This window comes from Amphiura filiformis, chromosome 10, assembly GCF_039555335.1.
Source record: "Amphiura filiformis chromosome 10, Afil_fr2py, whole genome shotgun sequence".
NCBI classification, from domain to species: Eukaryota; Metazoa; Echinodermata; class Ophiuroidea; order Amphilepidida; family Amphiuridae; genus Amphiura; species Amphiura filiformis.
The window spans coordinates 944,608-967,198 of NC_092637.1; the positions used below are offsets into that span (position 1 = coordinate 944,608).

At 38.1% G+C, this 22,591-nt stretch overlaps 1 protein-coding gene across 1 annotated transcript in view; it reads left to right on the plus strand.

Moving 5' to 3' along the window:
* The window catches only part of LOC140163308 (protein RRP5 homolog), an 88,697-nt gene that overhangs the window by 11,951 nt on the left and 54,155 nt on the right, over window positions 1-22,591 (plus strand). The window contains 15 exon segments of the mRNA XM_072186707.1: window positions 4,715-4,862; window positions 5,044-5,541; window positions 6,897-7,085; window positions 7,571-7,732; window positions 8,439-8,562; window positions 9,509-9,690; window positions 10,254-10,367; window positions 11,441-11,545; window positions 13,756-13,971; window positions 14,543-14,728; window positions 16,621-16,767; window positions 18,285-18,465; window positions 19,469-19,665; window positions 20,400-20,603; window positions 21,999-22,166. Coding sequence (XP_072042808.1) covers window positions 4,734-4,862; window positions 5,044-5,541; window positions 6,897-7,085; window positions 7,571-7,732; window positions 8,439-8,562; window positions 9,509-9,690; window positions 10,254-10,367; window positions 11,441-11,545; window positions 13,756-13,971; window positions 14,543-14,728; window positions 16,621-16,767; window positions 18,285-18,465; window positions 19,469-19,665; window positions 20,400-20,603; window positions 21,999-22,166 — 2,802 coding nt within the window. The 5' untranslated portion in view covers window positions 4,715-4,733.

The following is a 22,591-nucleotide window of genomic DNA, read 5'->3' on the forward strand; positions in this document are numbered from 1 at the left end:
TTTCAGTATAGTTTTCAGTAATTTATCAAAGAATCCATAATGAACTGCAACACAATCCATGTTTATTGAAAATTGGCAGTCGCAAAAAAATTCAAATTCAAACATTTTGGGGAAGAAAATGCATGCAGTTTGGGGAAAAAAGCACATTTTTTAAAACTGGCGGCCTGGTGCACGTATTTTGCTCTCAAAAATCGCACATTTTCCCTATGCTTATCTACATTTGTACAGACTATGATTGGGTTTTCAGTGGAGACCAATACCCCTAAAAGCGCCCAATTAGAGCAAATTTGGGTGTTTTTTGTGAAATATTGGTACACTGATAACAGCAAAGAGTAGGTATAGAGAAAGTCAGCATCTAAAAGTCTGTGTGCCACATCCCCATACAAAATTTTTCAAAGAACCACCCTCATGGATTTGCACATGCTCATGCCTCATAGACCATGATACAATCTGCATAATATGGTCTATGCTGTGCTGCATGACACTCTAGGACTAGAGATCAAGAAGAAGAATACTATTTTACTATTTGCAGTGAACATTGAATATTAAAATGTTAAAACTTAAAAAAGCATCAGAATTATTCAAAATTCATTAACCTATTTTACCACCGGTTAAATATGATGCGGTTAATTAACCGGTTAATTAACCGGTAAGATTGAGGTTAATTAACCGACTAAGAACACTGGGCAAATAATATTAGAAGTCATGAAGTATACTCTTTTGACCACACACAGCTGTACATAATAATAGATTAAGCTATTCTTTAATCCACCATAATGTGGTGGATTTTAAGCATGAGTGGCAACTCTTTCTCATGCCAAGGTTAAATTGATGACATGTCTTGACCTAATTGGCCAATTTACCAAACATATCATAACAAGATTGACTTTAACCAAGCCTGAATGTGCTCCTATCTGTAACCATGCTGTATACACATGCCTGTAACAGCTTCTATATAAGCAGAGATGAGGTTACATGCTATGTGTAAAGGGCTACATGCTGGAGATAGCACATTCTAATGGTGGGAATTTTGATCACAAGAATTTATGTGGTGGAATAAACACATTTAAACACAGTTTTTGGCAACAAATTTCAACCAAATTGATATTTTAAGTGGACTATAAATGCAGTAGGACTTTAAATAATCAAGTTTGGCCACAGAAGACATTGGTGAGTAAGTCATTTGTTGTGAAAAAAACCAGCTGTACATTGAAAGTATGCTTTCCTAGTTTGTATGTGGATTGTAAGTATGTACCATTTTCTGCGTATAGCGTTGAGCCTATATCTCGAACAACTCAATACAGGTACAATGTATGGACCAACAAGGCAACATATTTGTGTACACAATTTTAGGTCTGTATCAAATTGATATTTTGTACAATTTGTACAGCTATCGTATACCTGATCTCATGTACCAATACACACCTTGTGTATTGGTACATGATTCGGCGAGTATAGATCAGCAATAGCGAATAGATGGTCGGTTTTTACTCCGTTCAAAACGTCACTTGTACGTTGTACCAAATACAGCCCCCAAAATGGTTTACCTTTTGTGTTGACTTACCGGCGAACACGTAAGTAGTAGATGGAAATGCGATCCTCTAAACATAACTTACCATTTGCTCAAGATATTTTTCTCCCACACTACTGGCTATTTGTGATTGACGCCATGTCAGTGCATGTTGACAAAATGCCGTAGTAACACTAGGTTGCCAGTTCAACAAATAGAAAACCATATCAAAGGTCCCATCTCATTATACGCGAAGTCAGGCAGAGTAGGTCGTAGTTTTGCATTGCATCGGTGTATTGCATTGAGGCCACAAAGTAAATTTATATATTTTTATTTATTTACTTATTTAATAGAACGTCGCACACTTTTGAACACCGGTGCGTTCATAAACATGATAAGGGTAACAAAGCAAATTACACAAATATTATACAAAGGTGACATACATGTAAAAGTACAGCAAAAAGACTGATGCATATATTCAGAAAATGGCACAACTGCCTAAATTATAATGATAACTGCCTTAGAAATAAATATAAATTATAACATTTTGTATGAGTCTTTTTCTTTGGGTGAAAGGAGAATCTTTTGGCCTTTGGAGATTGGGGGGTGTATTCCCCTCCCCCAAGTAGTCTCCAAGTTACGGGCCTTCCCTCCATCCTTGGCTGGCCCGAGAAACAATTTTGCCCCCAACTCCAAGTAGCCTCCAAGTTACCATGCTCGAGTATGCCCCTAGAATATAACGCCTACATTTCCTTGAGTGAAGACGTATTATGTCCAATTGGGGCAAAACGGAACCCATCCGTGGGGCAAAATGCACGGGCAAAATGGAACCCTGTTCGTTATGCCCCACACTAGGGGTTCCGTTTTGCCCCATACCCGATTTTTTAGGAATAGGTTGCATGCATACTACATTGTAGCATATAGGTCATGCAGTACATACAGCTCAAAGCTAGTACCTTTGTGTTTACAACTACACAATTATTTGGGAATCCGATTAATGAAATAAAATTTCAGCGCATTAAACATCTACATATCTTACGTCAGACAGGTTGTAATTTTTTGACTCGATCTTGCTCGGATGTCAGTAGATTGTTTCAGATCAAATTTTTGTTGTAAATCTGCGTGGCCATACTGGTGTTCCTCAATATCAGTCCCAGAAGAACGCCAAATATGGATTAAAAGACCTTTGACCTTGGATGTACAACAGCATGTTATGATCTAATGGGAAACTGTGCACATCAACAAACACCATTTCTATCAAAAAGGCAACGGCCGATATAATTTGAAACCACATAAATTACTAGAGTTGGTTCTTCTCTTGGATTTGGACCAAGCTTTAGAATATCGACTGTTGCGTTTTGAAATAAAACAAACCAGAAATTTATCATCCATTGTAAAAGATATGGCACATGTACCGAATACATGTACATACATTGGCTGACCTTGTGGATTTCCTGGCCCAGCCATGCTAACCACATAAAGGAGATTATACGATTAACCTAGTGCAGCTATTGTCATAGCAGGGTATTATTATGTAATACTCCTGATCCATATTTGGCACTCTCTTGGACTGAATATAATTGGCATAGACGGCAGTATTGCAAAGGCCTATTTTTCCCTATGGGTCCGTTTTGCCCCGGGGGTCCGTTATGCCCCACCTTCCCCTAGCACGGCGGGCCCTATACATATCCCCAGTAATAATGCTTTTAAACAATGCCTAAAATAATCACAGTCCTATATTTAGTGGATGCAATAACTATGAGCCCCCGCGGCCCACCAAAAATCGCTTGCCGTCCCCCCTCTTGGTTTGCCCAAAATCGCTTGCCCCCCCCAAAGTTTCGACATGCCAAAAATGCTTGCCCCCCCTTTGGCCTGCCAAAATCTTTGCCCCCCCTCTATAATTCACCACCCCAGGGTACAATGCACCCCCATTAGGACCTACAATCTCAGAAAATATTGTTCGAGCACTTTAAAGGCCTTATTGGAAATAGTCCCCCTTCTACCCCCGTACAATGTTGGCATACCCAATATGCTCATCTTCACATATCTTCTCCCAACATTGATTGGTGGGGAAAGGGGATTAACACTAAGGGCACCGTCAATTAAACATCACACGGATGTGGGATGCAAGGTGTTATTGTTGACACGAGAAACATTGTTGTAACGTCATTGAAAACAGGTATGTACTACAGACGTTATTTCCCTGAAACGGATTACAGGCGAGTAAGGCAGTCTACAGCTATCGAATGTACCCTATCAGTATCACGATGAAACGTACCTGTACATGTAAAAAGTGTTCATAAATACGGGACATCGCCAATTGATATATTTATGACAAATTTGTGTCTCTTGCTCTCTTGCTACGACAATGGATAATTCCATGTATTCCAGCCGTTCAAGGTATCTATGAATAATTAAGCAGATGACGTATTTACCAACTCTGATGACGCGTATGACCTGACCTTGTCAGACCGATTCGCAATTAACCGAGTTACATAGACTTGGTCCACCAGTCCTGCAACTGCTTACGCACGGTCAATTTATTCCGCCATGTTTATTGTTTCGAGATCGGGGCCAACGGACTTGGGTTACCCAACGTGTACAGATCTGACAATTTCCCACAATGCCTTGCACATTTCCAGAAGGCAGCCTGGCGATTTCCCACATTTCCGGCAAAATGGTAAACGACACATGACGTTTCGATAGGGAAAATGGAGATAGCGACGTCACATTTTACATCAAACAGCTGCAAGAGTAAAACGTTCTGAAGGATCGGTAATGATTAGCAGCTGGTCTGGTGTATTTGAAGTTCATAAGTTTGTGACTTTGTAATACGAAGTCATACGAATCGTAGGCCCTATGTTATGTGCAATAGATATTACAGGCTTCAGCCCCCGGGGTCCCGCTTTCTGGGCACGCCCCTGCCTTTATTTCTAAATTTGTACCGCACGAATAGTTTGTTTGTGTGTAACTCCTGTTTTCCTAAGCGAAGCATTTTAGAACATTGTATTTAAAACACCTGTAGGCCTACACTTGAATGTGTGCCAAAATATCTTGCCCCCCTTTCGACTTGCCAAAATCTCTTGCCCTTTGTTCCTTCTCCTGCCTAGAAATGTTTTGCATGGAGGTCACATAGTTGAAATCATAGACAAAGGTTCATCATCATTAACTGAATCTGATGTATTGTATATTTTGTTTCTTCAGTCACACATCTAGTATCACCATGGAAGAGGAAGACTTTCCAAGGAGAACTAGAAGCAGTGCTGCAGCTGTCAAACCTACTTCAGAGAAGAAGGGGCCTAACAAAAAGACCAAAGAAAAAAAGAAAGATGAGGATAGATTCTTATTTCAGGTGAGAATGTCTTCAATATAAGCTTGAAACCTGGTATGGTGATAGGGTATGGTGGCCTCATGTGCTGTATTATATTTTTTAACTTGAATGTTACTTGCATATTGATGAATATTAATGAGTCAATTTGCGTTATTTTGCTTGAATTGCTAGTTAAATGCTGTTGTCTGTTTGCTACACACAGGAAGAAAAACCAAAGAGAATATCCAAAAGGAAAATGAAAGAAACACAATCAAAAGCAGATACTGGTGAACAAAAGAGAAAGAAAGTGAAAACAAAGCAGGCATCAAAACAGAAGAAGAAACCTGCAGATGATGATGATGACCAAGACGATGACGACGATGATGATGATTTAGGTCTTAAATTTCTTGACGACAGCGATGATGACGATTTTGATGACGACGATGATGATGAGGAATCAACAAAACCAAAGAAGAAAGTAAAAGAAAAGTTAAAGAAGAAAGACAAAAAGAAAGGAAAAGAGGCAAAGAAGATGAAAGCAGGCAAGAGAACATTGGAAGAAAAAGATGAGGAGGAGGACGAGAGTGATGAATCAAGTGATGAGGATGAAGAGAAGACTAAGAAGAAGAAAGCGAAGCCACTGAAGGGCAGCCTGGATGAGGATGTGGAAGCATTTGATGGCGGCGTCAGAAGGCGACCATTTGTTAACTTGACACAAAAGGTAAGGAGGGATAGGGTGTGGACAACACCTTCGATTTTGATTGTGGGGTGGGAGGCCAGAAGTCTGCCTGGGGGCTGAGTGAAATCAAAGTCACTGAAGGGTAGCCTGGATAAGCATTTGATGGTGGCATTAGAAGGCGACCATTTGTTAACTTGATGCAAAAGGTAGCAACAAGGGTGTGGATGGAGGGATAGGTGTGGTCAGAAACTATGGAATGTGGGGGTGGGGTGGGTGGCTAGAAACCAATCAGGGGGCTGAGTGAAGGCAAAGCCACTGAAGGGTAGCCTGGATGAGAAGGTGGAAGCATTTGATGGTGGCGTGAGAAAAGGTAAGCAACAAGGGTGTGGATGGAGGAGTTGGGTGTAACCAGTTAACTTGGATGGTGGGTGTGGGGTGGCTAGAAGTCTACCTGGAAATGAAGCCACTGAAGGGTAGCTTGGATGGATGTGGTAGCATTTAATGGTGATGTCAACTTGATGCAAAAGGTAAGGAACAAGGGTGTGGATGGAGGAGTTGGGTGTGACCAGATACTGTGGGGTGGTTATTAAGCCAGGGAGGGTGGCTAATAGTTTACAAACAACCAAGGGAGATGAAGCCACAAAGCCACACCACTGAAGATGGTGGATGCTGGTCTAATGACCACAAAATGGCGGCCCCTCAGAATTGTGTGCAAAATTGATGTTAACAAATTTCAGTCTATCTTCACAGGAGCAATTCTGTTCTTAGTCTGTTGCCTTTTTAACACCTTGCATATATTTTAAAACCTGCATATTGGGCTATTCCAGTTGAAATCTGTACACCCCCTATGGAAACCTTGACAGGGATTGTGAATTTCAAATTGGGGTTACTTTAATGGGTGAATCCATTTGCAAATTACACTCCCTTTGGGAGATTAAGGTCATGTCTTCCACAGGGTGTGTATGAATATCCATTCTAATCATTAAAACAGTCATCGGTGTATCGGATCGGATATCGGTAAAAAAAACAAAATTTTTAAATTAAATTTTTTTTTTTTAAATGCATGGAAAACCAATGCATCTATAATATGTGATACATGAAGAGGTAAACATTAGTTAATGGTTTGCATATAAAGGATAACAAACTAATTTTTTTCCAATTGTTTATTTCAAATTAACTGTGAATGATCCTAGCACTTCAGAATAGGTCCAGTGGTTCTCCAAAGTCGCTGAAAACCTTTTTTACCGATATCGGATCTGATCGGATATCTGGCAATATTACAACAGTGATATCGGATATCGGAGCAGTAGACAAATGGCATATTGTTTGAGCTCTAGTATGGATTAGTCCATTATGCATTGTGACAATAACATTTTCGGCAAATACTTTCTTTGCAGACAATCACAACGGACATGCTCCTCCTTGCCGTGGTGAAGGAGGCTAGGGATTATGAGATAGTACTGAGTTTGCCAGGTGGCTCTTCAGGGTTTCTCCCAATCACAAGTATCTCTGATATCTACACTAAACGTCTGGAGAAACTCAGCAATAATGATGAGGAAGGAGCTGATGACGACGACGATAAAGAGGTAGAGATTACAATTAGTGTTTCTTATACAGAATTGATATCTCCGGTAAATCCCATAATTCTTTTGCGGCTAGACCTGAGATGCTGTCATTTTATGTCGCTAACATTGTAACTGTGCGTTTAAAAGTTGTGAAGTGCGTAGTAAACGATGAGTACATCGGCGGGACAACATCTCTGGTCTAACCACAAAGAAAAACACACCTCAAAAACTTGGATGCATACAGAACTGCTAGGAGTCCTCGATTCAAAACCTGCAGAATATGATAGACAAGAACACTTTAAAAAGTCCCATATTGGTTAATACTATTGCATGTTGCATTGAAGAAAATTATAAAGCACAAAAAGTGGCGGAATGCTGGTACATGGGGATATATAAAGCCTGGGCACACAGTCCTCACTTAAATAATTGTGTGTATTGTCCTTGTTTGAGAGCAAAGGTGTACAATGTACTAGAGCAATTTCTGACTTTGCTTTGATTTGATCTAGTCCATACCAAGACCAAAGGCCATATTCACAGTAGGTTCCCTACTAGGATGCAAGGTGAAATCAGTGGAGTCAACACCTACCGGTAGACCCAGGATACAAGTCAGTGTGAAACCATCTGAAGTCAACGCCAATCTCACACCATCTTCGATAAGACAGGGGATGGTAAGTAAATCACTAATTTTGCTTTGCCAATGTCAGTTGAGATCATCCTTCTTGCATTGATTATTCATCAGATGTAATTAATATTCCTTAGTTCATATTAAAGTATTCTGTGGGTTGAATTGGTGCCACATCACTTTCGATTGATGATCAGATTCGCTGGAGTGAAAACAGGTCGCCAATTCATTTCAAATGTTGTTTGTTGATGGATTGCTGTCATTGGTGTTGTGTACATTTTGTTTGCAAATAGTGGAACCGAACAAGTTTCCAACTCGGTAGGAGGAAGTTGAATTACTTGATCTACCATTAAATTATATTGTAAAACTTAAAAAAGTTTAGATTCAGTTGGTTGTGTTTTCGGAATTGAATTTTTCACTCCAACATTGCTATGCAGCCTCCTTCACAGCATTATTACGACAGAAAAAAACATGCCATTGTCTGTCTATATTTTTGATTGATGAGACGTAAAACATCACTTAACCCCATGAGAACTACCTGCCAATTGGCCAAAAAGAAGTTTTCATTTTCAATTGGACCAATCAGCAACATTGTTAGAATAATTTCATCACGCAAAAAAATTGGGGTGAATTATTTGCAAAGCTCCATTCTGATTGGTGATTAAAGTAAAGATATCATGTAATTGACCAATCAGAGGCAATGTTAGATCGGCAGGTAGTGCTCAGGGGGTTAAAATATTTTTTTGTTTCAGGTTCTCAATGGTTGTGTGAGCAGCAAAGAAGACCACGGTTATATGGTAGATATGGGGATCAGCAAAGTGCAGGCTTTCTTGGGATGGAAAGAGGCAAGGCGATTTGTAACTGAGAGAAATATGGGTAAGTTTGTCTCTGGCAAAATATGATCATTTTGATTGGTTACAAAGAGGCCTTATATCTTATATTGAGCCAATCAGAGATAAGGTTAGAATGGCCAGTAGGGCTGAAGGGGGTTAGGCTTAAAAGTGCTATATATGTTAACCCTTCCCAGCATAAGCTGATAGCCAATTACACACATGGGTGCAGAAAAGTAATGAAAGTGAAGGGTCTAAGTGCATGACACTTTACCATTTCCCACCTTGATGTGACGTCAGTGCACATTTCATTGGGCGCAGCTACAAATCGCTTGTGTTCGCTCAAAGCGCTGGCATGCACATGCACACGCATAATGATGTCGCAAAAATGTGTGCACGAAACAAGTTGCGTCGCTGCCACATCAGGGTGAAAATGGTATACCAGGGTTTGAACCAGCAAACTTACGATCATGAGCCGAAGCTTGTACCATGTAGCCACATGCCCACTCAATTTTTTTGTATAACCAGAAAAGTTAAGATTTAAAAAAGTACCATTATTCATCTTGCAGGCTTCAGTTACCTCCTTTGATTGGTTAATACCCCGATAGAGGAAAATAAATAACCAATCACATTGTCGCTATAATGACGTCTGGGAAATAATGCGAGCTATAGAATGACGGATGACATCGATGTATTAAAAAATCAGTTCCATGTTGCGTGGTCTGACAGAATTCACATCATCCGTTTAATTTAATTTTAATATTTGTATTCTTGCATTTCTTGGCTGTAGTATCATGGAATCTGTGGCAAAATATTTTAGGCAATTTCTTATTTCCGTTTAAAATACACGAAAAACATTAGGTCGGCCTTCAGAAAATTTTATCAAAATTGGCATAAAATTTTTTGGGTTGGCAGGTTTTGAGTGGGTCGGTTGGGAAACTATTTATTTTGTTATGCCTAACCAGAAAAGTTTACCATTATTTGTCTTCCAGGCAAGCCCCTCTACATAGGACAACCAATCCAATGCCTAGTAACCAAAGTCCAGGGCAACGGGAGATCACTGGTTCTCAACGCTGATCCCAGTGAAGTTGCCAAGGCGATGGCAAACAAGGAATCCCACAATTCTTTGCAGACATTACTTCCGGGTACAAAGGTCACAGCTACAATAGTGAAGGTGAGATGGAACAAGTTGTTTGATTGCAAGTAACAGACACATTATGGTGTAAGATCCAGATTTATTGCCCCCCCCCACTGCCACACAAAGATGGGAAAGGGACAATAAAATTAGAGTTCCGATGTATGTCTGTATGTGTGTGTGTGTGGTTGTATGATATATGTGGAAAAAAATGTTAACCCTTTACCTCTTTTGGTGATTTTCCCACATGGATTTCTGTGGGACTTGGACACAATGACCCTTGGTCATCTTGGGGCCAGTTGAGATCATTTTACAAATATGAATGTTTGTTTATTTTTTTCATTTTTTTTTAAAGAACCACAAAACCACTATTCCAGGGTTCAGCATTGTGATTTGGTAGGTCCATGATTTAAATGTGAAGGGTCTTGTATGTATCCTTGTTTGCTGGTAAACAGTGACGCATCATCCCCTCCCATCACACACACCCACCCACCCACCCACCCACCCACAGCAAAGTTGAGCTGCAAGCAAACATATCCTTTAACTAGAAGCTACTCTAATTGAGGATGACCATCCTATTCTCTTTATCTTTTGTGTTCTAGACAAGCAAGGACCATCTTGTGGTGACAGTACTGGATAATTACTCTGGTCATATAGCACACATACATCTAGAAGATAATAGTTACCCCATGGATCACTATAAACCTAAACAACAGGTAAGATAATAAGAGTTATCTGAGATAACAGTGTTAGATAATTACTCTGGTCATATAGCACACATACATTTAGAAGATAATAGTTACCCCATGGATCACTATAAACCTAAACAACAGGTAAGATAATAAGGGTTATCTTGAGATAACAGTGTTAGATAATTACTCTGGTCATATAGCACATATACATCTAGAAGATAATAGTTATCCCATGGATCACTATAAACCTAAACAACAGGTAAGATAATAAGAGTTATCTTGAGATAACAGAGTTAGATAATTACTCTGGTCATATAGCACACATACATCTAGAAGATAATAGTTACCCCATGGATCACTATAAACCTAAACAACAGGTAAGATAATAAGAGTTATCTGAGATAACAGTGTTAGATAATTACTCTGGTCATATAGCACACATACATCTAGAAGATAATAGTTACCCCATGGATCACTATAAACCTAAACAACAGGTAAGATAATAAGGGTTATCTTGAGATAACAGTGTTAGATAATTACTCTGGTCATATAGCACATATACATCTAGAAGATAATAGTTATCCCATGGATCACTATAAACCTAAACAACAGGTAAGATAATAAGAGTTATCTTTAGATAACAGAGTTAGATCATTACTCTGGTCATATAGCACATATACATCTAGAAGATAATAGCTTCCCCATGGATCACTATAAACCTAAACAACAGGTAAGATAATAAGAGTTATCTTGAGATAACAGTGTTAGATAATTACTCTGGTCACTTAGCACACATACATCTAGAAGATAATAGTTATCCCATGGATCACTATAAACCTAAACAACAGGTAAGATAATAAGGGTTATCTTGAGATAACAATGTTAGATAATTACTCTGGTCATATAGCACATATACATCTAGAAGATAATAGCTTCCCCATGGATCACTATAAACCTAAACAACAGGTAAGATAATAAGAGTTATCTTGAGATAACAGAGTTAGATAATTACTCTGGTCATATAGCACATATACATCTAGAAGATAATAGCTTCCCCATGGATCACTATAAACCTAAACAACAGGTAAGATAATAAGAGTTATCTTGAGATAACAGTGTTAGATAATTACTCTGGTCATTTAGCACACATACATCTAGAAGATAATAGTTATCCCATGGATCACTATAAACCTAAACAACAGGTAAGATTATAAGGGTTATCTGGAGATAACATATTGTTAGATAATTACTTTGGCTGTATAGCACACTTTAGAATAGTTTCCCCATGGATCACTGTAAACCTCAAGTAAACCTCAACAGGTAATAAGATAGTAACATTTTTCTTGAGATCACAGTTAATTTCAGATAATTATTCAGTAGAGTCAAAGTCAGTGGAGGGGTAAAGGGGTAGAGCGCCCTGTTGAAAAATCAAAAGGGAAAATCGTGAAGGCAAAGAAAATGGAAAAAGAGAAAAAAAGAAAAGAAAGGGAAGGAAAGAAGCACACTGCCTGGGGTATCTTCTGTGTTTCCAGTTTTACACCAATCATTGGCCAAACTTAAGTAAAATCCCAAATGTTCATGACCCACCCCTCCCCCGACCAATAAAGGCATAAGCTGACTATGCCCTTGTTACTCAGTCATGTAATAAGTATTCTTATAATTGGCCCCTTGCTGCCGTTTATGGCATTTTGGTATGACTAACTCCAATCAGGACGGAATTAGACGGAAGTGGAAAACAGAAAGCAAGGGGAAAGATTTCAATTATTTTTTCACAGTATGCAAAGTTAATTTGCCAGGTAACTGTAGGGACTATCTTATTGAGACTTGGTACATATGTAGTACAAGTACAATAGAAGCAAACTATGTGTAATATTTTGCTAATTTCAATCTGCATTGAAAATTTGAGCTCATTTTAATTTTTCAAGTCCAAATTAATTATGCACCTGCACCTAGAAGAATAGCACGAAAAGCTAATAAATACACTTGTTTAGGCAAGTGTTTACACAGAGAATCTCGTTTTGGTAGCAATACTAGCACAATGGCAAATCCATGCAAAGGGTCAACATAATATGCTGAAGATGCAATCTGAGGCGTGATTATGTCAGTATTGCAAAAGAAGAAAGCATTTCAGAAATTCATCAACCACAAGCATTCTTTTCAGTGGCTCTAAACCCCGGGGGGAGTACTCAAGTTTGGTTTTGGTAGGAACATGCCGCTGAGATTTTGGAAGTGGACCCATAATTATACCAATTTTTCAAGAAATTTGGACCCATTGATATACCAAAAGTCAAAAATTTCGGCCGAATTTAACCAAAATTGTCCTAGTTTTTACAAATTTGACTGTTTTCTGAAAAAATTGAGAAAATTTTAAAAAAATGACCCATTCATATACCAAAATAGGCTATGAAAAGGGGGGTCATTGATATACCGGAAGGCTTAAAATGCTACCCATGTTTGCGGCACGTCCCCGTATGGTCATTTGTATTGAGTCCCCCCCCCCCCTCCGGCTCTTAACAGTATGACACACCTGTGATTTGTCCGGATTTCTGGATTTTTACTATTAAAAAAAATTAATAGCAATTTAGTGCTTCAGGGAAATGAGTTTTTAATGCAATAATAATGCCCAAAATAAACACATCAAAAGAAATAAGTCCCCCCTCTGAACATGTCATCATAACATTGTAAGGTTTCGTTTTGTACCAATAAAACTAACTTTGAAATAATTATATGACTGTTTACTAAGTGCTGTGTGAAAATGATAGATTTCCGTGACTTCAGGGCTGAATGAGCCTAAATTGAAGGCCAAAACTGCCCTTTTCAAAAGTCACAAAGTAGGCCTATGCTTGTCACAAAAGTTGATTCATGGCTTGTTACTAATGGAAAACCCCATGTGTTTGAGTGCAGTTTAAAATCCCCACCAAGTGAACATTTACTGTAATGTGTATCGATTCTTGATCATTCAGCCATGCAAATCCCCCTTGGTGCAGTCAGCACAGTGAGTTGTAAAGTTGTAAAGATGTCCAGTTCCATTCCTTGTCCCAATTCCTTGTCCCAATTCCTTGTCCCCTTGCAGTTAAGCATAGGCCTACTTTGTGACTTCTGGAAAGGGCAGTTTTTGTCTTCATTTGGGTTTATTCAGCCATGAAGTCATGGACATCTTTCATTTTCACAAAACACTTAGTAAACAATCATATAATTATTTCTAAGTAAGTTTTATTGGTACAAAGTTTTACTTACGATGTTATGACGAAATTTTCAGAGGGGGACTTATTTCTTTTGATGTGTTTAGCTCTACTTGAGCTTTCAAATAGGCTAAAAACCCAGTAGCTTAAAACCCCTGGACCCTCCCTAAACAGAACAAAAAGTAAGATCTTAAAATATTAACCTTTGATGTTTCCATAATTTGTGACAGGTTACAGGGACCATCATCTGCAACAATCAGATTCTTAAAACAGTGGCTATAAGCTTGAACCCATATCACATGACCAGTCACTTTGAGGTCAACGTCCATAGTCCGTTTGCACAGCTAAGACAAGGCATCACCATAGAACAGGCCAGACTGCTGCGAGTTGACCCGAAGACAGGGCTGCTGGTGAAGATTAACAACAAACTTAGAGGTGTAGTACATGTAAGTTGGTTCACGGTTGTTTGATGGCATGTATAACTATTCATTTTCAAAAAAATTTAATATTAGGCAAAATAAATAACATTACATGTTTATCATTGCCGCCCTCATCGAGTTTTGGGTATTTTCAAATATTTTTCTTATTTTTCTTATTTGCTCCCTTACTTTGTTTGTAAAATTGTTGTGATGGAAAGACACATTAAGAAGTTGCAAACACTTTCTTCAAGCTAGGGGTAGGGCTTTGTGGAAATAACAAAAATATTAGGGGCCTCCCTGTTTTTATGGTGTGTTGACAAAGCCTTTGCAATTGCAATTTTACACAGGAATGAATAGTAAATTTGTAACAAATTAACAAATAATAGGGCCTCCCTCGCCAAATTTTAAGAAAGTCCAGACGATATACATGTTATTTGTTTTACTTGGCCTTAGGGCGTTCTGGCTTGAAAAAATAACTGATAATCTGTGTTAAGTTAAGTTGAATCCAGTGAGTCTGTATTGATTGATTGATTGGTTGGTTGATCAATCAATTTGAGTGATTGATTGGTTGATTGGTTGATTGGTTGATTCTTTGCAGCAATCTCAACTTCCAGAGAAGGATGGAAAGAAATGGAAAGAAATCTACAGATCAGGTCAGCAGGTGAGCTGTCGTATCATAGACTTCAACTGGTTTGATGCTTTGGCTATGTTATCTATGAAGAAATCAACTATGGATCAGCCATTCCTTGGTTACCATGACATCAGGCCTGGTGTCAATGTTGAGGTAAGTCAATTAGAGAATAAACGATAGGAATTTTCGTTTTTACTATCCTCTACTGTGTGATAGACGACAGGCAGGTCCAATATTTTGAGTAGTGGAATATTGGACCTGCCTGTAAATGTATCATAGGTAGAGGATAGTAAAACAAAAATTCTACCGCTTATTCTCATTCTTAATCAGTTAAATACTATTTTAATAACTGTAAACTAAGTTATACCATCATTAAAAGTCCCCTCGTTATAAAATAAACGAAACTTGTTTACAACTTCACATATTATGTTGCGCGTACTGCTAGCGCATGCCAGTATTCCACACTAGTCTACGCAAAAAATGCGATACATACACGCACCTCTACAAGCGTGTTACGCGTTATCAACACTCATGATGACGTGGGGTCGTCTACGGCCTGATAGACTGCACCCGAAATCATGCGATTGTCCAATCAGATTATGTGTCTACGAACTAGACTACTCCCACTGACTAAGAATTAAGAAATAAAGGGTGATGTACAGGCTGAGTCAAAAAGAAGTAAACTCATGTTTGAGGGGCTGTAACTCGAGATCTGCAAAGAATCTGCTAAATATAAAATTACCACTGGAAAGAGCAAATGCTACACGTCTAAATAAAAAAAAATAATTGTCGTAATTGCTCACAGCAAACTAAAGTTATACTCATTTGAATACAACCACCCATTATTGTAGCTGCACACGGCTGATTGATTTTCATCCATTTCAATTTCGCATTCGAATTAGCAAAGTTCTAACAGGATTTATTGTTGAAAAGACAACGTTTGCTTTTAATCAATATTCAACAAAGTCCATGACGGTATTATAGTTTGTAGGGATACCAATTCGAGTCTTACGAGCGATCCGGCAGAAGCTTGATTGGGGAATGTTGTGTAAAGGATTGAGCTGATCTTTGGTCTTGCTGTAACGTATATGTCTAACTCTAGCAATGTTCACTTGTGATCTAGCAGTTCGTGGTCTGCCTGAAGCTTCCGGCTGTCTGTTCCTTAGTGTCCCATGCACATTGAGCTTGTTCACATTCTTATATACTGCTCCCTTACAGGAAACCCAGTTAGCTGTAGGAAATTGGAGACGATAAAGGCGCTGAACTTCAGTGGGACTCTTAGTTTCATGATACTTCGTCGACAGAAACGTGCGCTCCCGTGCGGAAAATTGTGGTGGCATGTTGTCATTTGGCCCGTTTTATTATGTAGTGCAATGAGGTAAAATTCATATTGAAAAGAGCCCTTTAACATGTAGGAATTATTGATCGAAACCACACATGCCACAGAACTTTATTTGCATTTGAATATTGCGCCTTACCAATCAATATAATAGGTAGGCCCCTACTTGGGAAGTGAAACCGTGTGCAGCTACAAAAATGGGTGGTTGTATTCAAATGAGTATAACTTGAGTTTGCTCTGAGCAATTGCAAAATTCCTTTTTTTATTTAGATGTGTAGAATTTGCTCTTTCCAGTGGTATTTTCATCTTTAGCAGAATCCTTACAGATCACAAGTTACAGCCCCTCAAACATGAGTTTACTTCTTTTTGACTCAGCCTGTAGTATCCTTTACACCCAAATAATGTATTTAAGAAGCTGCCAAGGACAGGCAAATGATTTAAGATATACATTTGTACAATTAATAAAAAAATTAAATTCTTATTTTTTGTGGCAAAATGAGGAGTTGAAAAGTGACAGTTTTAAATTATGTTAATGACTTTGCATCAGCTATAATTTCTTTGTCTGCTATTGTGAAGAATCTGAAGAATTTTTGGGTATTTCACGATGACTTTGAAACTAATGAAATCTGTGAAATATAATTGTAGCCTCATCTGTCAAGTAATAACTGCATTCAAATTCTGTGGTATCTTTTCTTTTTCCTTCCAGGGAAGTGTGTACTCATTCTCAGACAAAGGTGTCAAAGTTCAAGTTGCAGACCGCACCTTCGGATTTGTGCCTAATTCACACATGGCTGACATTCCTATAAGCAAACCTAAAGATAAATACAAGGTTGGGGACAAGCTAAAACTAAGGGTAAGTTAGTGTTGTGTATGTTTTTGCTGGGTGTGCATGTATATGTGTGTGCATTTGTATACAGAGGATACTTGCCATAAATCTCTCATTGTTCTCATGGTCATATATATTAACAGCTATGATTTCATAATTTCAGGGGCAGTATACTTTTAATAATAAAAAAAACACATTTATTGCAAATTTTTCTATGATTTGGAGACAAGTCCAAAATCACTCGGAAAGTTGTCCTCAGTTTACATTTTCAAATATATCCTAATCTCTTTTTATAGGTGTAAACTATAGACCCTAGCCATTGTCAACTGGTCTTGACTCAGGCTCAGAGATATGACCAGGCTCAGAGATATGACCGGGCTCAGAGATATAAATAATTCAAAGGGCAAATTCAAAATATATAGTCTCCGATTTTGAAATTATTCCTACTCTTTCTTAGGTCTAATAGAGTCTAATACTCCCTGCCATTATACAAATATTAACTGTCTATGAGTGTAATGGTCGAAATATTAATCGCGAGGTGAAAGATGGATTGTTCCATTCCACGAGCCGGAACAGCGAGTGGAATGGAACAATACATCTTTCACCTCATGATATTTCGACCATTACACTAATTTAAGACAGTTAATATTTGTTTTATATCACTCATGCATAAATTCTATTACTAAAATACTATTTAAGGTAGGAAATACATTTTTCATCAACACAACACCATGTTTTGCCGTGATATACTTCACATTTTGGGGTCCACCGCATAACTAAATCGGCGAGTCCAAGAGTCAGCGAACGGCTTGGTGCAGGCGCACTACGGCAGATCACACGATGGTAAAGACTATCACACGGAGAGGGTGATAGTAAAAATGGCAAATGGCAATCAACCAATGAACTGTCTAGAATTTATGTATGAGTGATATAACACTGCATATATGACCAGGCTGAGATATATTAATAATTTAAAGGGCAAAATCCTATTTTCAAATTACATTTATTACATTTACTCTTTTCATAGGTGTTAACAGTAGACCCTAGCCATCGTCGCCTTGTTTTGACTCACAAGAAGACTTTGGTGGAGTCTATACTCCCTGCCATCACTGCATATGACCAGGCTGATAGCCTATTAATAATTTATAGGGCAAAATCCTATTTTCAAATTATATTTATTACATTTACTCTTTTCATAGGTGTTAACAGTAGACCCCAGCCATCGTCGCCTTGTTTTGACTCACAAGAAGACTTTGGTGGAGTCTATACTCCCTGTCGTCACTGCATATGACCAGGCTGATAGCCTATTAATAATTTATAGGGCAAAATCCTATTTTCAAATTATATTTATTACATTTACTCTTTTCATAGGTGTTAACAGTAGACCCCAGCCATCGTCGCCTTGTTTTGACTCACAAGAAGACTTTGGTAGAGTCTAATACTCCCTGCCATCACTGCATATGACCAGGCTGATAGCCTATTAATAATTTATAGGGCAAAATCCTATTTTCAAATTATATTTATTACATTTACTCTTTTCATAGGTGTTAACAGTAGACTCCAGCCATCGTCGCCTTGTCTTGACTCACAAGAAGACTTTGGTGGAGTCTATACTCCCTGTCGTCACTGCATATGACCAGGCTGAGAGGGACACAATGTTACATGGATTCATAGTGGCAGTCAAGGATTTTGGTTGCATTGTGAGCTTCTATAATGATGTCAAAGGTTAGTCAAAAATATCACTCACTGGGTTTCCCACGGACTGTGGAAAAGGCTATGGAATTTTTGTCGCTTGCACCATATCGTCAGCCTGCTACGCTAATTGCCTAAGTCAATTTTTGTAATTTTGAGAATAAAGAACAAAATGTGTTTAAAGCATGCATCAGTTACGTAATAACCCTAATTCCTTCGGATTATTCCCTTTCATCGTATCATTTTCATTTGTTCTTGTGTAAAGATTGGTGAATAAATATGTTTAAATGCAAACTTGAACCATATTTTTTACTTTGTTCTCAAAATTACAAAAAATGACTTTGGCAGTTAGCGTAGCAGGCTGACGATATATTGTTGTATTTGATGAAGTATTGAAATTAAGAAAATCAGTGTTGAGAATCTTGGGAATTTATTTTAATGCTTTTTTAGAATTTAAGTCTGCTGCTACTTTGATAGGTAACATTTTTAGTTTTATTTGTTTATAAAATCTGGCCGAAGCCAGGCAAAGCCCAATAGTGGCTCAGGGGCCACTAAATTATTTAATAGGGATGCCTAAAACACAAACATAAAATACAAACAAAAAAGGACCAAACAAAATGGGTAAAAGACTAATTGGTTAACTGCTCTTTGAATGAAGCAAAAGTGAGGCACTTGATAATTGACCTGGGAAGATAATTCCACAAGGTGTGTGTGCGTGTAAAAACAGTTATTAGCAAGAGGGTGTCTACAAAATGGGGGGATCAAGAGCAGAGCTGTTAAGGTTCCGGAGATTGGGTCTGTGATGAGATTTAGAGGGATTTTGGGAGAAAACATCTATTTAAATGAATAAATATACACCCGACACTTATACTTTGCCTTTGCTGGGGGATTCACAGTGCAGAACATACAAAACATAGTGTTGGCTGATCCAAATCGGTAGATTAGAAATCAGACCGATTTGTGTTGAATAGGCCTTGAATTGACAAAATTGTTCCTTATATGTATGTATGTTTGTTTTCTTCCTTTGGCTCTTTAGGTCTGATACCAACCAAGGAGCTGAGTTCAGATCCAACTTTGATCCCATCTCAAGCATTTCACTTTGGTCAGGTGGTGAAGTGTCGTGTGATTCAAACCCATCACCCAAGCATGAAGAAGATCACTTTGTCATTAAGAAGGACCGGAACAGTCACCCAGACAAAGAAACCAGTAGATGCAAATATACATCTTGGTCAGGTAAGGGATAGCATTGAGGTTGCTCCTTTTAAGCTATCCCAGCAAACAGAAAACGTTTTACAGAAAACTTTTAAATCAATCAATCATATTTATTTCCATCAAAATTAAAACATACAAATAACAAAACATGATAAAAAATGATGGAGGAGACACAACTAGAAGCAGAAGCCTGTAAATTGTTGTGCCCCCTAAATGTTGAGTTATATAAACATTCAGAAAACACAATTGAAAAATTGATGCAAACATTCAAACATAATAGTGTTTTTTCATATAAAATGTTTTATAAATGTTTTCATGACCGACATTTAAATGATTTCAAAACGTTTTGCCAAAAACCAAAACGTGTTTATAACACGTCTAATATTTTTAAAACATTTTTGTGTTTGCTGGGATCGCAGGGCTGCATGTCAAGTCTCCTCGTTTTATGCAAAATTCCAAATTTTTTACAATTCTGCCAACTTGCCATTTTTGCATTGTCAATATATTCAAATCTCCATACATCATACCTACTTTTTCATTCTTATCACCAGGATTATGTTCATCCCCATCTGGTTGGCTGGGGCTCCATTTGGACGTAAAAAGTGATCTTTTTTTTCAATACCAAATGACACTTCCTGTATATTATACAATTTTCAGATTTACTCTGGTGAAAGTGATTCATGTGTTGAGAATTTCCATTAATAGTTCTTGTTGAAGTTTTATGTTTACTTGGTATTTTTCCTTTTAACAAACAGGTAGAGAGCGTACAAGTCACTAACGTTGCATCCAATGGTCTTGAAGTCACCCTGACATCTGATGAGAACAGTAAAGGTTTCATTCCCATGATGCATCTGTCTGATCACCATGACAACTGTAAAGCATTATTGGCTAGCTACAAAGAAGGCAGTGTGATTGAAGACGCCATGTATTGGGCTTACTCAGGTCACAAAGCTTGTCCTGTATCCTTTAACCCCATGAGAACTACCTGCTGATTGGCTAAAATGAATATTGTGTCCAATTTTGAACCAATCAAGGAGGGTATTAATGAGATCATCTGCAAATGCAAGTTTGACCATGAATAGTTTAAAGCCTAGTCATAATTAGCAATTAAAATGAGCATTTCAGTTGTTAGTTGTTAGTTTACCAGTAGTGTCCAGGGGGTTTAAGTTTTGTATTGGGCTTACTCGGGTCACAAAGCTTGTCCTGTATCCTTTGAGATCTATGATGTTTTTGTGGGCAAAATGTTATGAATTTTGGATATCTGGTCAATTATATGATAAGGGTTATCAAAAATAAGGAAAGAAAAGGAAAGAAGAATAATTATGTGATAGGCAACATGTGGATGGGCTAAAAAAAGAAAGAAAAGCGCAGTGCATGTCTAGACGTTGATCCACAAGCCTCACAGGGATGTTAGTTTTCTGTATTTTTACAGAATTCAGGTTTTTTGTAGTCCAGATTTACATAATTTCTTTCATTTTCAGGCTATTTTAGGGCTTTTTAGCCCAATTTATGCACTTTTTTTCCCAATTTTCCATATTTTTTTCTTCAGGGTTACTTACATCCCTGGCCTCAGCACACTTTACAGCTAGTATGTTAGTTGTTATTACTTGAGCAAGGCTGCCCAGAAAATTGTATTCCTTGATTCTGGATTTAATTTGACCATGTTAGCAGATGTGTTAGACTTTAGAAATAAAGTACCAGAGATACTTGATATCATAACATTATAAATAATTACTGCAAATGTGGAAATTTTAAGCTACTTTCATTTTCACACATTTTGCATTCTAGGCAAAAATTAAACTTACTAATATCTTTCTGAAAAACATGTGTATGATTCAATGTAACGAAGCTAATGGGAATTGCATATCTAAAAAGCAACTGAAGCAGTTACAAATCAGCAAAGTGCAAAAAAATAATCACATAAAATTGTCCACTTTTACAGTATACCATTAGGTATATCAAAGTTCATACAGGGGACAAAATTTCACATTATTCGAATCTGGTGAAAAGGGGGGAAAACTCATACTAAACCATTCTCTGGTCCTGGAGTGATAAATCAAATGAAATTCAGAATTCTATTAACCCTCTCAATGCCGGGGTTGACTACAGACAACAAGTTTCTTTAAAAATTCAAAACCCCATTGTCCATTTTCACGACCATATTTGGAAGCCTAATATTGGTTCAGTGGTTCTTGAGATAGCTCTTGATTTTTCAAGAAAATGTCTAAAAACTTCGTAAATGTTGAAGCCTATATGGCTAACACGCAGAGCATTAAGAAATCAAATTTTTCGGGCTGCATGTATACAACATTCAAAAGCAATTACAGTCTGTATCCTTATCTAGTGTATATCAGATTTTTACCTGCAAGCGTAGCATTATTAAGACAGCAGGTGATAAGATGATGAGTGATTTGAAGAACTTGGAATCTGGGATGATGTTAATGGGCCACGTGAAGCGTATCATGGACTATGGAGTGTTTGTAGAAGCTAATAGTAATTTAGTTGGACTGGCACCTAAAGGGGTAAGTTTGGTTTAGACCACAGAATTAAAACCAGAGAACCAGGACTCGACCACCATCTTGATACAGGCATGGAGCAAAATTTGGGGGTATTCGGTTTCCCTCGGAATGCGCTCAAGGCATTCGTTGTCTCGGCAAGCGCGATATGGATGATGGGCGCATTTGAGAGGCGACTTGATGCGACCTGCACACGAGTACCAAGGCGCTTCAGATGAGGCGCAGAATTGTTTTCGTTCGTCTCAAGCGCACCGTCGGCAAGGACCGAATACCCCAATTTTCTCCCCATAGCTGATGGCGCGATTGTACGTGGCGGTATAGGGAGTCCCGGTTCTCCTTCTCTAATTCTGTGGTTTAGACTCTGATAGATGGAAAAAAATGTCATGGAATTTTGATGGGGTGAAAAAGGCATGGTCAAGTCATATTATGGT